At 56.7% G+C, this 15886-nt stretch overlaps 1 protein-coding gene across 3 annotated transcripts; it reads right to left on the bottom strand.

The window, feature by feature from the left end:
- Positions 1-1428: 1428 nt before the first annotated feature.
- LRRC32 (leucine rich repeat containing 32) lies at positions 1429-14994 on the bottom strand. Of its 3 annotated transcripts, none has more exons than XM_059708382.1 (3): positions 14826-14994; positions 10223-10313; positions 1429-5353 (listed from the first exon to the last, which is right to left on the bottom strand). In XM_059708382.1, the coding sequence occupies exons 2-3, from the start codon at positions 10307-10309 to the stop codon at positions 3461-3463; spliced, it is 1980 nt and encodes a 659-aa protein (XP_059564365.1). In that variant the 5' UTR covers positions 10310-10313; positions 14826-14994; the 3' UTR covers positions 1429-3460. The 3 variants fall into 3 exon arrangements, with proteins under 3 accessions (XP_059564365.1, XP_059564368.1, XP_059564366.1); XM_059708385.1 differs by lacking the exon at positions 14826-14994 and adding an exon at positions 14633-14819; XM_059708383.1 differs by lacking the exon at positions 14826-14994 and adding an exon at positions 14382-14623.
- Positions 14995-15886: the final 892 nt, after the last annotated feature.

Here is a 15886-nt window from a genome sequence, read left to right as displayed (position 1 = left end):
AGAGTGTGTGGGAGCCACTCCATACTTTCTAGACTCTGCCTCAGAGCCCTTTGCCCGCCCCTACCCATGTAAGGTGCTCTTGCCTCCTCTCCCAGCCCTCCCAGCCCACACCCTGACCCTCCAGCTCCCTTCCAGAACCCAGAAGAGCTCTTCTTCTGGACCCTCCTGGCTCTTCTTCCAAGGCCAACCGTGAACTGCAGCCCGGCTGCTCACCCTCGTTCTCCAGCCGTGGGGCGACCTTCAGTTCTCTAGCTGGGAGGCTTCTGGGTGTCAGGGCTGCAGATCAGAAGGGGCTGGGCTGAGATAGAGAGGTGGCATGGTCCGAGCTCTGGGGTGGCTCTGGCAACGGGGGCGATGACATTCCCGAGGGGAGAAGGCCCGGGACAGGAGTGCTAGTAGTTGTCGTTCAGATGGCTCCAGGCAGATGAGCCTGAAAACAAGGGGCCTGAGAGGAAGGTGGAAAACGGGTACGTATCCTAGATGCTGGGAGAGTGTGCCAGGGAGGGCGTGGGTGATGGGGAGGACAGGGCTGGGAGCCCCTGCAGCTGAGAGGTCAAGGGGGTACGGACTGAAAAGTGCACTGAGTTTGGCCAACTCTTGGTGACCTTAGCCAGGGCAGTGTGGGGCTCTGAGGAGCGGAAGGCAGCTGGGTGGGCTGAATATGGGGGGAGGAAAGAGAAGCTACTTAACCACGAAGTTTACCCATGAAGTAGGAGAAGGCAGGGGAAGGTGGCTTTAGGATCTTTTCACTATTTTTATTTTTTTAATCCTCACCCAAGGATATTTTTCCCATTGATTTCTAGAGAGAAGGGAAGGGAGGGAGGGGTGGATAGAGAGGGAAACATCGACATGAGACAGACACATCAATCGGTTGCCTCCCACATGCACCCCTACTGGGGCTGGGGAACTTGCAACCAAGGTACGTGCTCTTGACCGTAAATCGAACCCGGGACACTGCGGTCCACAGCCCGACACTAACCACTGAGCAACTGGCCTGGGCTCATTTCACTGTTTTTCAAATGAGCACCACTTGAGCTTAGCTGGTCTGAGAGGAAGAAGTAACTAGAGAGGAAGGGCTGAGGAGAGAGGAAAGCAAGGGGGCAAATGAGAGAGGAGGGATGAGGACCCCAAGGTGGGGCAGAGGGGATGAGCTCAGAGAAAGGGCCTGAGAGGGTGTAACTGCTGAAAGCCACCATCTCTCAGTGGTGGTGGGAGCAGGGTTTGTTGACTGTGAAGGGACATGATGCGCTGAGGCCCCGAGGTCCTGGGTGGTGATGACCGGAGCTTCAATCTTCCACCTACAGGTCTTACCTTCCAGGGGTTTGCCATGAGGGTTCAAAGACCACAGTGGGAGTAGGGGAGGGCAGGGTTGGAGTGGATGCAATGGTGCAGGTGACCTGAAGCAAGGAGGAGGCTGGCAGGCCGCACTGTGTCTCCAACATTATTTTTTAATACATTCATGTGGGTTATACAAAGAGCTAGTCCCAGGGCCTGGGCTGTGGCCTGGCTCCTGGGCGGTGAGAGCAGCATTGTGTAGTGTTTTCAAAGATCAGGCGTGGAGGGGCCCACACCTGCCCCACGACTGAGAAAGAGTGTGTGTGCAGTGAGCACCTGTAGTCACAATTCCAACCAGGACTGGGCCCTGAGCTGTCCCTCAGGCCCCCTGGGCCCCAGATGGGGCCAGGACATCAAGTTCCAGCCCTGGCTTTGCCACTGACTCCCTGAGTCCTTGATCCTCTCTGGGCCTCAGCCTTTTCATCTGTAAAATGGGGCAGAGAGAGTGGAGTTTTCATTGTCTCCCACTTGACCCAGCACCATCCTGAGCCAGACCACGGCCAAGCACAGGTGGGAGGGGAAGACAACAGCCCATGGTTCCATGGGTATGAGGGACAAAGGGTTAGATCTAGATTTTTTAACCCATTTTTCTAAGAGGGGAGGGTCCCTGTATGAGGAGGACCCAAAAGAGCGTTTGGAGCATTATCTTGTGATGTGACACCTGAGAAGAAAACCACTCAGGTGCAACCCCCCAACCCACCCCCTGACACCCGTAATGAGGTCTGACTCCACCTGTTTTCCACAGGCTCTGCCCCTGACTTGTGCATCTCGGAGCAAGTCCTCTTCTCTTCCTAAGCCTCAGTTTCCCCATCTGTGTAAGGGGGAGGTGGGACTCAATGGTCTCACATTCTAGACTGTGCTCACTGGAGAATGGGGATGCAAGGGCCACAAGAGAAAAAGACCAGTCTGCAAAGGAGGGAATGAGGGAAACTGAGGCAGAGGAGGAGAGGGCCTGGGAGAGTGGAGGGAGAGGAGCTGGTGGGATGTACAGTGCAGGATGCTCCCAGGCCCTGTGCCAGCATGGGGGCCACTTGCTGTCCCCCTGACAGCCTGCAGCCCCGCAGTGGCCAAGCTCAGTCCCCGGAGTCGGGATGATGTGATTCTGAATCTCAGTGCGGCATTTTGTAGCTGGGACACCCTGCAGGGAGACTTGGAGCCTCTTTTATAAACTAGGATTAAATACCAGCCTCAGAGGGTTGTCATAAAGAGGCAGACACAGACTTGGGTTTGTTACCGCTGCCAAGCCTGGGGCAAAACAGAACCAGAGACCTAAGGCCTTCACTCCTGGGATGGAGCGGGGAGTGGAGGCCACGGCAGTATTGGGGCCAGTGTGCAACACCAGAGTGCCAGGTGGGCAAAAAGTCTGTCCAGAGCAGGAAATGACGGTCCAATGCTGGCCGGAGCCCAGGGCAACAGCCTGTGAACCGGACCTGCTGCAGCCGCCACAGCCTGCCATAGTGCAGGACCCACGGCACACTCATGGCTCCGGGTCTCTTCCAGTTACAAATTCGTCATGTTCCAGAGAAGCTGCAAGTCATTATCAGAAGATGTGACAAATAGTCTGCTTGGCAAGGTCTCAGACAAATCCTCCTGGTCTTTCCCCTCCCTGGCCTGGCCTGGCGGGGCAGGACACCCCCCTTCCCCCCCTCCCCGTCACATCCCTCTCCCCCCAGCACTCAGCTCACACTGCTGAGCGTTGGAACCCTGGGCTCCACACTCTGTGTGGCCGCTGCACAGCTCTGTGATGCCATCCCCACCCCGACTGGGAGGTGCTTGATGTGTCTCCTTCATCAGTGTCCTCAGTGCCCAGCGCAGGGTGTGGCACAAAACAGATGTCTGGTGAAGATTTGTTGATCTGATGGCTCATCCTCATTCTCTGTCACTCCCACTACTGCTCAGCGTCCAGCTTCCACAGCTGGACCGCACGTGAGGCCTGGGAAGTGCGTCACCTACCGATGCAGCAGGATGCAGGGAAAGGAAGCCGGGGCTGGGATTTTAGAGATTAGGGCTCTGGGACCCTGGCCCACTGTGTGGCCTTGGGTCAGACCTCACCCTCCTCTGAGCCTCGGGCTCCCTCGCTGTCCTGGAAGGGTCTCCGGCCGAGCGCTTCCGCAGCCTGGCTGCTCTAGGCTTTGTACTGTTGGTTGAACCTCTGCTGGCGGACACAGCAACAGGTGGCCAGCATGGTGAGGACAATGGCAGAGGCGAGCGTGAAGGTGAGGATGATGATGAGGTTGACATTCTTGAGCCCCCCCTTCTCACAGTCCTCAGGACGCACGTGGCTCAGGAACACCTCCTCCTGGGAGTCGAAGCGGCAGATCAGGTCCTGGGTGGCGTCCACGTCCACACGGCCCTGGTGCAGCTGGGCCGCCAGCCAGCCATTGCCGCAGCAGCTGAGCGGATTCCCCTGCAGGTAGAGGCGCCGCAGGCTGGTCTCCAGGCCGCCCATGGCACTGCCGGGCAGCAGGCTGAAGCTGTTGTTCCTCAGGTCCAGCACCTCCAGAGACACGGCCTGCGTCCAGGCCGGCAGGCGGCTTAGGCGGTTCTCGGCGAGATTGAGCTGCTTGAGGCAGCTGAAGCAGGGCAAGTCTACCTGCAGCACCTCCAGCCCATTGCCCTGCAGGGCCAGGACCTCCAAGGAGGCCTCCAGGCCCACCAAGGCCCCCGTGGCCACATCCAGCCCCGGATTGGAAGAGAGGTCCAGCTCCGTTAGTGGCGTGTGGAGGAAGGCACCGGCCCAGAGCGCCTCCAACTCGTTGTCCACCAGGTTTAGGCTGCGGAGGGAGGAGATGCCAGAGAAGTCCACGCAGCCGGAGGGCCCAGGCCCCCCTGGCCCCCCACAGGGAATGACCCGGTTCCCCTGCAGGTTGAGCCTCTGCAAGCTAGCCAGGCCAGCAAAGGTGTGTGGGGGCAGGTCCTGCAGGGCATTGTGCTGTAGGAGCAGCGTCCGCAGAGACCCCAGGGCGCTGGTGCCCAGCCCCAGTGTCTTCAGCGCATTGTGGCTGATGTCCAGGAGCACCAGGCAGGGCAGGGAGCCCGCACTCCGAGCCTCAAAGGCCTTCAAGCAGTTTCGGCTGAGGTTCAGGAAGCGCAGGGAGGTCAGGTGCCCCAGAAAGCCCTCGGGGACGAGCTCAATCTCATTGTAGCTCAAATCCAGATTCAAGAGCTGGGAGAAGGGGTGGGTGCTGGCATTCCGGCCGGGGTTCGAGAGGGGCGAGGCTGACCAGCCCTCAGAGGGTGCATAGATGGCCTCGCCACCCTGGGGCGGCCCCGCAGGGAGACTGATGAGGTTGCTGGACACGTTCAGGTAGATGAGTCTCGGGAGCGCGGCCAAGTCAGGGAAGCGGAGCAGTCTGTTCTCCCGCAGGTCGAGCCAGGTGAGCTGGTACCCGGCCTGGGGCTCGGGAGCCATCTGAAAGGCCTCTATGCTGTTGCAGCTCAGGTCCAGCACCCGCAGCTGCTGGAGGCTGAAGTCGGAGATGCAGGTGAGGGAGTTCCTGGACAGGTTAAGGTGGGCCAGGTGGGGCATGGCCTCGAAAGCCCCATCCTCAATGTCCATCAGCACGTTGCTGTGTAGGTCCAGCCGCTCGAGCGCGGGCGTGCCCCAGAAGGTCTGGCGGGCCAGGCGGGTCAGGCTGTTCTCGGCCAGTGCGAGGGTGCGCAGGGCCGGCGCCTCCCCCAGCAGCTGCTCCACCAGGCCGCTGTACAGGCTGTTCCCAGACAGGTCCAGAGACTTCACGTGCAGCAGGGGGCCCAGACCCCCAGGGCTCAGCGCCAGGCGGTTGTGGGCCAGGTTGAGGTGCTCCAGGTGGGACAGGGCCTCGAAGACACCTGGCTGGACGAAGCTGATCTCGTTGGAGCTCAGGTCCAGGTGACGAAGCGCTGTGTAGAGGCCCAGGGGCGAGGCCAGGATGCTCTGAAGCTGGTTTCCAGACAGGTCAAGGGCTTCGACGTCCCGCGGGAGCACCGAGGGGACCTGCACCAGGCCAAGGAATTGGCAGAAGACCTCCTTGTTCACCTGGGGACGGGGAGGCAGAGAGAGCAGCAGGCATTAATGGGCGCAGTAGGAGCTGGAATTGGACACGTGCCTCTAGGAAGGGTGACCTTGAGCTCCCGCCAGGCTTGGCTGGGCTTCTCCCCTGGCCTCCCAGGATGCTCGACGTTCCTCCATCCCAGCCTAATCACCCCATGTCCGGATGACCCCCATCCTGCTCCTTGCCCCTGTCTCCGGCACCCAGTGCAGCACTGGCATCAGGGAGGGACTCAAGGAAGCTTTGATGGGTAGACAGAGAGATGATAGAAAGTTAGAAGGACAAATGACCAAAAACCCTGTACTAATCATTAACCCATTTTACAGGAAACTGAGCCACAGAGCAAGCATGCCAAACTCTCCACCGCCAGCAGGCTGCAAGCTTTGTTTAAGTAAATGAGGCATGCGGCCCGGCAGCCACGAGTTTGACATGCTTGATCTAGAGCAGTGGTTCTCAACCTTGGCTGCACATTAGAATCACCTGGGAATCTTTTTAAAATCCTGATTTCTGGGCCTCATCCTCCGTAATTCTGTTTCTTTGTTACTAATGTTGTGGCCCCACCCCATAACAAAGAAACAGAATTTCCAGAGGCTGAGGCCCTGAAATCAGGATTTTAAAAAGATTCCCAGGTGATTCTAATGTGCAGCCAAGGTTGAGAACCACTGGTCTAGAGTGGCCCAGGGCCATGAGGAACAGAGCCGAGCTGGGACCCAGGCCTCCTGGTTCCACACCCTGGCTTCCTCCTATGGGCCCGGGTAGTTACGTTGACCCAGTTGGTGTAAGACTAGATGAACCCACTTTGGGGGAGTTGTTTCCAGAAGGAAAAAAGGCAGTTTTCCCTCTTGTCATCAGTTTTTAGCTTCCTGTCCTCAGATCTCATTCAAGCCCTCATCCTGGGTCCCAGAGCCTGCTTCTTCGGTAACACTCCCCAGGAGGGCCCTTTCTGCTGCTGCTACCCACCCCCACCCCTGTCAGTGGCTGTGCTTCCCCAGGCCCGGTCCTGATCTGGTCCTGGAGATGGGGTGGGCGTAAGGGGCAGGGGGGACGGTGTCCCGGGTCCCAGCCCACATTCTCTGATGACAACACTCTGATTTTGTGGCGCATGCCCCATCAAGTCACACGCCCACTCTGGTTTCTTATCCAGAAAGTAACTCATCCTTCCCTCTCACCCACTCAGCATTTTAGATTTTTTGGCATTTTCTGACCCGTGGTCTCACTGGGTCTTCACAATAGCCGGCCCGTCAATATGATCGCCCCCATTTAAGAAAAGCAAGCCCAGAGAGGTAAGGAAGGGTTCAGATCACCCAGCTGCTGAGGAACAGAGCTGGGTTTTCAACCCAGATATTTTAACAACTAAAGGCCCCACTTTTGTCCTTCTATCTCATGTGCTTTCTGAGGCCAGAATTCTTTCCATGTAAGTGCAGCCTTCCTCTCGTCTTTTCCAGGAGCCCCAGCCTTTCTCAGCTGGTCTGACTTCTACCACCACCCAGCTCAGGCCCACTCCTGCCCCAGCTTCTGTCTCCACTGGCCCTTCTGATCCACCCACCAACCAGATGCCTGGCAATTGCTCTCAAATTCCACTCAGAGAGTGCTGCCTTCTGTTGAAACCCCTCCAGGGCAAACTCCAGGGCTCTCAGCAGGTTCAAGGCTGTTTGTGGCCCCTGAGGAGCTGTCCCCCCTCCTCCCAACCAACTCCAGCCCAGCCCACAGGGACCATATCGGACCACTGACCATTAACCCTCCCAGCCCCAGCTCTGGGTCTCCTCCTTACTGTTCCCTGTGCTGGTTATGTCCTTCCCAACGAAATCTGCACGGGGAACTCTGCATGCTAAGTCCAGGATCTCCTCTGCCAGGAAGCCTTCCCTGATTCCTGGCCAGGTTGGGGCCTCCTTTGGGTTTTCTTACAGCCTCTGTGCTTCCTGTCATAGCTTTGGCCCCTGAATTGTGGCTGTCTATGTGGGGACCTGCTAGACAGTGAGCTCAGAGCAAACGGACCGTTTTGATTGATGTGGAGGCCTTGGACCTGGCCCACAGAAGGTGCTCACTAAATCTTTTTAATGAATGAAAGTGTCCTAGACATCATTGGTTTGGTAAAGGCCTGAGGGATTGAGTCACCACCTTTCTAAAAAGAAAGTAAAGGGATGATCCATATATTCAGGCTAAAGTCAAAGACCGTTAGAGCAAAAAGGGTCCAGCCCACCCAATTCCAAGATGGGGAGACGGAGCTTGAAGATGGCAGTGACCTGCACGAGGTCATGGTGAGTCAGTAGCTAAGCCAGCAGGGCCTGGAGATGGGGTGAGGGTAAGGGGGTTCCCTGCCTGGCCCCAGCTGTCAGCTTCCTCTCAAGATCCCCAAGGTGAGGAGGGCGAGGAATGGACTGCCCTCCGACAGGCACCTGTGTGCCTCTCCCTACGCTATGCAGCACAGTAACCAGCCTGCACAGCGGCCCAGGGATGCCCCTGAGGTTGGGCACCATGTGAACCAGAAACCTATCCTGGCCACCTGGCCAGTCTTGCCTGGCTCCTTGCCCCTTTCTCCCTCCCAACTTCTCGGCCAGCTGGGGCCACCAGGCATGGTCCCTCATCCTGTCCTCAGCTCCTGGACCATCCTTATTTAAGAAGCCACAGCAAAAAGAACATTAACACAGTGACTGCCACCAACCATGGAGCACCAGCTGTGTGCCAGGCTTGTGCTGAATGCATAGATCCCTTGCCTCATTCAATCTTCGAAGGCATATTTACCTCATTGTACCCTCTCAGGAAGCTGAGGCTCAGAGGAGGGAGGTGGCTTCCCCAAATCATATAGTCAGAGGCTCAAAACTACCATTAGGAGTTCCTTTTCCTACTGCCAGCCACGTTTAACCACTGCGCCCTCAGCTGGTTGAGTACCCAGGTTGAGTCCTTCAGCAGAGTAAGTAACACCAGTTACCACTTCCTGAGCATTTACCCTGTGGGGGGCACTGTGCTATGCATCACATGTTCTCCTACAGGCAAGCCCATACCCCATTTCACCCCTGAATTCTCAAAGGCTCCCTGGGCCACCAGCCCCTGAGAGCTGAGTCAGGACACAGGCTGGCCCAGCCCAGAGCCTAAGACTTGCTTTCTGCCCGGGTGCCCAGGACCCCTGCCAGGGACCCAGAGGAGGTGGCTGCAGGCAGTGCTGCACCACCGCCTAGCTCTGCAGTTCAGTCTGAAGGAGCTTGAAGGCCAGCGCAGCTCGAAGCACTCACTTCCAGCGCACCCCCCACAGCCCGAGCTCTGAGCTCCCAGCACCACTGCCTTACTTGGGGAAGGGTCTTGGAGGAGTCAGCCCTTAGCAACACTCTACCCACTCTCTCTGGGATGCCAGGATGCCACTGCCCCAAGTTTTTTTGTTTGTTTGTTTTTTGTTTTGTTTTTTAGGAGGGAAGAGGACTTGCCACCCAACTCCATTTTGCCACCTGCACAGAGCAGGGAAGCAGGGCAGTAAGTCACTCGCAGTGGGCAGCATAAGCCCTGGGAGCTGGGTTCGAAACCGCTCTATTACTTCTGATCTGCATAACCCTGGTGGCCACAGCTCTTCTTTCGGCCTCAGTTTCCTGCTGAAAAAGGAATCTGGGCAGGAGAAAGGGAGAGAAAGTCCTCAGCATGCAGCAGGCAAGCCTTGCGAGCCCTCGGCATGTGAAAATTTTTTTTAAATTTTTTTTATTATCTTAAAAATCATCATGACTCCTTCTATGGCAGTCCAGAAGGCACCTTCCTGCCTATTACCTCATCTCTCCCCAATCCAAAGCTCACCCCGTTCCCCTTCCTGCTGGGTGGCTCAGGCCTCCCTTCTCTGAGCTGTCTCCCTGGGCAGAATGTGGGGCTGCGTTTGTTGACATCTGAGGCCTCTCTGCCTATAATTCTGGGTTTTGGGAACTCAGAAGGGTTCTAAAGAGCAAGAAGTAAGGTGACCACAGCAGGACACTGCAATGCCAGGGGAAGGCTCCGGGCCTGGCTGCCAGCACCTGCAGCCTCCAGAAGCCGGTGGCCATTCTGTGTCATAAGCTTCCAGTCCCAGGTCCACGTGGGGCTGCCACAGGGCCTGTCCCTTCCCCAGGGCAAGCTTCTGCCTTGAGCTCAGTGACTGCCCAGCTTCACAAGTGGACCTGGGTGGTCTCTTTTCCCTGCACCCCACAGGGCGACAATACGTCAGGGCTAGTCTCCTGGCCAAGGACAGGAAAAAGGAACAGAGTGAATCAAGCCCGCTCCCTGCCCTCGGGAACTTTGGTCTGGTGGTGAGGCAGGCTTGGGCCTACTTGCGAACTACACCACGTGCTCAATATTGAGGAGGAGGGAAGCTTGGGGCTGGGGAAGACCAGCAAAGGGAGCAACAGAACCAGGTCAGCCTGGGAGGAATCAGAAGAGGCTTCCTGAAGGAGGCAGCATTTGACCTGGGCAGTGATGAGTGAGGCTTCCCAGCAGGGCTGTGGCAGATGGGCCCAAGTCAAGGAGCCCAGGGACCCAAAACAGAAGAGCCCTTCCCAGCTGACTGACCCCAAATTCTGTATCACCTTGTGGGGGCAGAGGGAATAGAGTCCAATATTGGCCCCAATGGTCCCAGTTGAATGACCTCGGACAAGTTACTTAATGTCTCCAAGCCTCAGCTTCCAATTCTGTAAAATGGGAATGATGGTACTTACCTGGCAGGATCAATAGTAAATAAGGTATTTAAACATTCTAGCAGGTGCTAATCTAATGCAAGGTTTAAATGCATTCCTTTTCCTTTTCTGACGCCTCTAACTTTGGCTTCTGGGGCTGGGAGGACAGAACACCCTAGAACTGGGTGGGGGTGGGGGTGGGGGAGCTTACCCTGCCTGGGCAGGGCTTCTTACCATCTTACAGGGCACCTTGTCTCCCTGTTGGGAGGTAGCCAGGCCCAGGGTCAGCACGGCCAGGAGCAGCAGGATCTGGTGGCTCATGGCTCTGCGTAGGGCAGGGAGGAAAGGGGACATTGTAAAATCTCAGGCTCCTTCCCACGGCCAGCCCACACCCCCCCACCCTGCCCTCAGACCACAGCTGTATCTGAAATGAAGGTGTAGCCCATCACAGAGGGCCTCCGATGCTACGCCAAGGAGCTAGGCCATGCCCCCAGAAAGAGTTTTAAACAGTGGGCAACATGGTCAGATTTGGGTTTCAAAAGTCTCCAACTGGCGGAGGACGATCTAGAGGAGGTGAGCAGGAGGCAGAGGGACCCTAGGGGCTGCCCTGGGCCCACCTCAGGGCTGGGGTGAGGTGAGGTGGGCAGCTGGCCCTCTGACTCCCTTTCTACCCAAACCACAAGCAGCTCACCCCTTCGTAGCTCCTCAGACCCCGAACGGAATTACACACAAACACACACACACACACACACACACACACACATGCCTTTATTTTGCCCTTTTTCTTTTGATTTTCTGATTCTTGAGCCCCTGCCATTGTTTGATGGCTGGGCCTGGAGCCCTGACAGGAAGCCCCACCGGAGGCTTGCCCTGGCCCGGCATTGTGGCTGTGAACTTCCCCAGAAGCAGGCTGCCAGGCCCTTTACTTTCACTGAAGCCACCACCCGTGCCAGGGCAGGGGGACACGCGGGCCTGTTGGACCTGCCCTTCCCTTTATGAGCAGCCAGGGTGGCCTCAGCAGGGTGGAATCTCAGTGCTACTAGGAGCTCACTCACTGAAGACCTGGGTCAGGGGCTAGGAATACACAGCTCAATCTGTCAATTTCATTCATTCATTCATTCATTCATTCATTCATTCATTCATTCACACTTTTATTGAATGCCTCCTCACATCTAGCTCTGTGCTGGAAACTAAGAACACAAATAAACGCACAGAAGTGACCATAATACATACAGAGCATTAAGAAGGAGGGACCCTCCAAGAGCACTGGACTCAGAGTCGCCCATATCCAACTGTTCCCTCTGATTCCTCTACTAACCTGCTGGGCGACCGTGTGCAAATCATTTCACCTCTCTGAGTCTCGGTTTCCTTTCTGGGGTTAATGCTGACGTCACCAAGTTTTCTTAAAAATCAAATGACGTATATTCTACTCAGGGAGCCCTTATCCCGTACCAGGCACGCTTCTCTACACTTCACATGCATTAACTCATTTAATCCTCACAATAATTCAATGACTTGGCTCCATGATTAGCGTTCCCATTTTATAGACAGGAAAACTGAGGCCCAGAGGGATTAAGTAACATATTCAAGGTCTCACAGATAACAAGTCTGTCTCCTACTCTGTGCTCTTAACCTCTACACTATATGGTCTCCAAAAGGGATCAATACGTGGGTGCTGAGTTGTGACTCTGAGGGTGCTTTAGGAGAAGACGCATTTATAGGACCTTTGTGGGCTGGGCCTTTACTATTCGACCCAATTAGCGTCCTTACAACGAATTTTAAATGAAGGTGGCTGCCCTGAGTTCCTTTATTGTTCAAATGTGGTCTTTCAAAACCTGTTCCCTGGGTTCCCCTAGGCCATGGGCCTCTGCCCCCACAAAGGCTCCCTCTTCTCACCTGCATTATGGGTCAGGCTTTTACAGGAAATTTTGTTCTGCTGTTTAAAAAGCAGAACATCACCACCCATCCGAAAGCTGGTATACGCAGAATTGAGTGGAAACCCCTCAGGGGGCCTTTGAGGCCCTTGGGGAGTATGCCTTGCGGCCAGATCTTCTCTCCAACTTCATTTCTCACTGCCCCATCTCCCACTCAGGGTTCTGGAAGCCTCCTATTGCCTTCAGGTGTCAGAGCCCTTTCACTGCTCCAAACCTTCACTCCCTCCCCTCTCTGTGCTGAATACCTCCTCATCCTTTGGGTCTCAGCTAAGATGTCACCTCCTCCAAGGAGCCTGCTCTAGGTTCCCAAGTCTGGGCTATGTGCTTGGCTCTTCCTCCAGGTTCCCACAGCCCCCAAGCTGCCAGTGAGCACAGCACCGAGCATTCTATGAGTATTCCCTCCCACATATTCCTAAGGGAAGTGCCCCTAGGGCAGAGGGACAGGCCAGGGAAGGCACTGAGAATTGACAGGAGGAGTCTCAGTGACATGGTGACACTGGCGGGACCAGTTGCTCTCCTTGACTCTCCCTTCACCTCCCTGCTACACTCCTTCTCCCTGACAGTGGGCTCTGTCTGTTCTCTATGAAGAAACCCCCAGAGCTGCTCGCCTCCCTCCTCCATCATTGCCACAAACAGAGTCACCACCATGACCCTGGGCCTCCACCACAGCAACACCTAACTTCCACCCTGACCCCTCTCAGCCTGGCCTACACATAGCTACCAGAGAGGTGTCGTTAAATCCTAGATCAGATCATGAATCTCACTGCCTAAAAACCTCCAGTATAATCCAGGCTTTATACCTCTCCTCTCTGACTCCATCTACCATTTGCCCTTCCCTCACCAGATTCTCGTGTTTGCCATTCTTCTCACCAGTCCTCAAACACCGGCACTGCATTCCTGCCTCAGGGCCTTTGCCTGCTGCTCCCTCCACCTGGAAGGCTCTGCCCCACACCCTCACATGGCTTATTGTTTTCATCACATTGAAGATTTCCTGGTCATTAATTTTTTATTCTATGTGGACAGGAGTCTATCAAGTGGTGCTCACCAACGATCTGTTGGACAAATGGCGGAGCGAGGGGTAGAAGCTCTACTGAAACGGGCTGAGGGGTAAGTGTGAGGTGAGGACAAGGAAGGGCCTGGCTCAGTACAGAACTGGAAGGCGTTGCCGCCCAAAGGGGCCCTCATTTTCCCCTCCTCTGCCTGCCCCCAAGGTGGGCATCAGAGCATTCAGCAGGGACGGTCCCTGCACCAATGGAACTCGGGCCGGCATCTGACAGAAGGGGGCCCCTCAGCAGTGGGCATCCATCAGCAGTGCCCAAAACAAAGTGTGTAGAATTTGAGGGCAACTCTCTCTCAAGAGGGAAGACTGGGGTCACTTAGACCCAGGCTGACATCTAGACTACTGCTCCCCAGCCTGTTCTGGGGCAAGTCCCCTAACCCTTCAATGCTTCAGTGCCCCATCAGTAGGGCAAATAGCCTGGTTCCTGTTCTACCACTGGCTACTCCAACTATTGCGATGAGCAAGCTGATAATGCCAGTGATAATGTCCTGGACAGATTGTCTTTTTAGCTGGGACAATGACCGGCAGAGCTAAACGGCCTAGGCGAGATATGCTGAGAATGGAGACCTCAAGCTTGCAGACTAGAGGCCTAGGCAAGAGGAGGCAAGAGCTATCTTAGGATTCTGACCGGGAGGGGAAATTTTAAACAATGTGTGTGTGTGTGTGTAGAAAGAGAGAGGGTGGAGGGGGTGGGATGAGGTGGGACAATGCCTACCATCATAAATAAGCCCATCCTTACCATTTAAGGATGTTCGACATTCTTCTAAGTACCTCACCTATATTATCTCACTTAATTCTCACAACAAACCAGTAAAGTAGTTACTATAATTTCCATTTTACAGATGAGAAAACTGAGGCTCAGAAAGATGAGAGGATTTACCCAATAGTTACCCAGCTCATAAGTATTTTGGGATTTAGCCCAGGTCTACATGACCCGAATGCTGTGTTTCCCAGCAGGTGCTGAACTGCCTGGCCCCTTTATAAATGTCCTCAATTGGCCTAGGAGGAAAACGAGGCTCAGGGAGGTGACTGACCCAAAGTCACACAGTCAGTTAATAGAGTCAGGATAAGAACCCAGTCTGTCTGCTTCCAAAGCTCATGTTCCCCTGCACCAGGCCAAGATCTCCCTCTCTAACCCCCTCGAATGACAGCTTCCCCCCAACATCCACTAGTGGACAGGCTCACAGTGCTGGACCCGGCTCCCCCTTCCCTGCCCATCAGGGATCCCTGGCAGAGTGGGGTCCTGAGAGCTGCTGTGGAAGCCCCTAGCCAGCAGTGAATCACTAGGGGCAGACATGTGCATCCCACGGAGGAATTAGACCTTAACCCAAAGGAGTGTGGCTGTGATGACAGAATCTCAGGCGGCTCAGGGTGGGGGTAGGGGTCCCTCACATCTTACCGCCCACGAAGAAGGCTGCTTCTGAGACCCCTGGAGAGAGGTGAGCGTCCCCCTTCCCCGTCACCGCAGGTAGGCAGGCTGTCTGGCGCGGTGGGATGGGAAGCCTCACGCCCAGCCGCCCAGCGCGGAGCAGAGGATGGTAGGAGATCTGGATTCAAATCCTAGTCTGCCCTCGACTAAATGTACATTCCTGGCAAGTGCTGGCCTCTCTGCCCTTGTGTTCCCATCTGTCAAATGGGAACAGGTTTCACCCCTTTGCGGGAAAGACCTGTTGAGTTAGCCGCCTGGGAGCGCTCGGGGAGGGTCAGCCCTGGCTCCACGTGCGGGTGGAGGACGGCGGCGAGAGGAGGACCCCGCCCAGCTCCAGGTCCTGGGCTCCCGAGGGGCGCGGGGCAGCCGGGTCCCCAGAGGGCGGGCCAGCCCCGCTCGCGCGGAGGCTCCTACCTGGCTCAGCGCGGCCGCCGCTCCTTTTCCGCGCAGCCCCGGCACATTTTGCGCAAACCAGCTCCCCGGTCCCACCCCGCGCCAGACCCCGGGGTCGCGGCCCGAGGAGGCGCCCGGCAGATCCACTGCCCCGCGGGAGCCGAACCCGCGAGGGGGCGGCTCGGGCTCCAATTTAAATACCTCTCCCGCCCCACCACGCCTCCTTTCGGGCCAGCCGCGGGGTCCTAGCGCCGGCCGGTGTTCCCAAGAGGGAGGGAAGCATCTTCTTGATGCTGCTGAAACCCCGGCTGGGAAGCGGCGGGTTGTAGGGGGCGGGATGGAAGGGCCGGAGGGAGCGGGGTCGCCGAGGAAGCCCAGTGCCAGCGAGGCCAGCCCTGGGCCGCCGCACGTGCAGCTCGTGGCCCCGTGGGGTCTGGAGGGGCGGGCGGCTCTAGGAGCCGCAGGTCCGCAGAGGAAATCCTGCCTGGTCCCGAGTTCCCGCGGCCGGCGCCGCTACACTTAGGATGCGGGGGGGGGGGGGGGGGGGGGGGGGCGGTAGGGAGGCAAACAGGAGAAGTGACCGCGGGTTCGAACACGGAAGGAAATGACCCGTCACTGGCCCTGGGGCGGCCGCCGAGGGGATTCCCCACCCCGCGCTGCCTCCTCTGGACAGTCCGGGCAAGTCACCCCCCTCTGGATGTGGCGAGTATCCAGACCTGTCACCGACCCTGAAGCAGCCCTGTGACCGGTCCCATCAACGCTCCCAGCTTTCAGCTTGTGAAACTGAGGTTAGGGACGGGGACAGCGAATAGAAACAAAAACCGGTCTGCGTTTGCTAAGAGCCCATTCATATTTGGGAAACCGAGTCTCGCGAAGGTTCGATGGCATATCCAAAGTCTCTAGGAGACAGGGATGCGAGCCCCCTGCGGCCACAAAGCTAAATCCGTGCCCAGCGGAGGGCCCCTCTGCAGGCTCCATTGTGCTCAGGCTCAAGCGCTGTGTTCAGGTGCTGTGCAGAGTAGCATGGTGGCACTACTGACCTTTACATCAGAGACTGCGGCAAGTCCTCCCCCGAGCCACCC

Source organism: Myotis daubentonii, chromosome 9 (assembly GCF_963259705.1).
Source record: "Myotis daubentonii chromosome 9, mMyoDau2.1, whole genome shotgun sequence".
NCBI classification, from domain to species: domain Eukaryota; kingdom Metazoa; phylum Chordata; class Mammalia; order Chiroptera; family Vespertilionidae; genus Myotis; species Myotis daubentonii.
The sequence above is the reverse complement of the archived record's forward strand: the minus strand, read 5'-3'. Positions and strand labels throughout refer to the sequence as shown.

What these genes read in the sequence shown, in the direction of transcription:
- LRRC32 (XM_059708382.1), bottom strand. Translation starts at nt 10,309, where the DNA reads ATGAGCCACCAGATCCTGCTGCTCCTGGCCGTGCTGACCCTGGGCCTG. An exon ending in ACAAGGTGCCCTGTAAGATG is followed by an intron (nt 5,354 to 10,222) that starts GTAAGAAGCCCT and finishes CCCCGTCCCCAG; the next exon opens with GTGAACAAGGAGGTCTTCTG.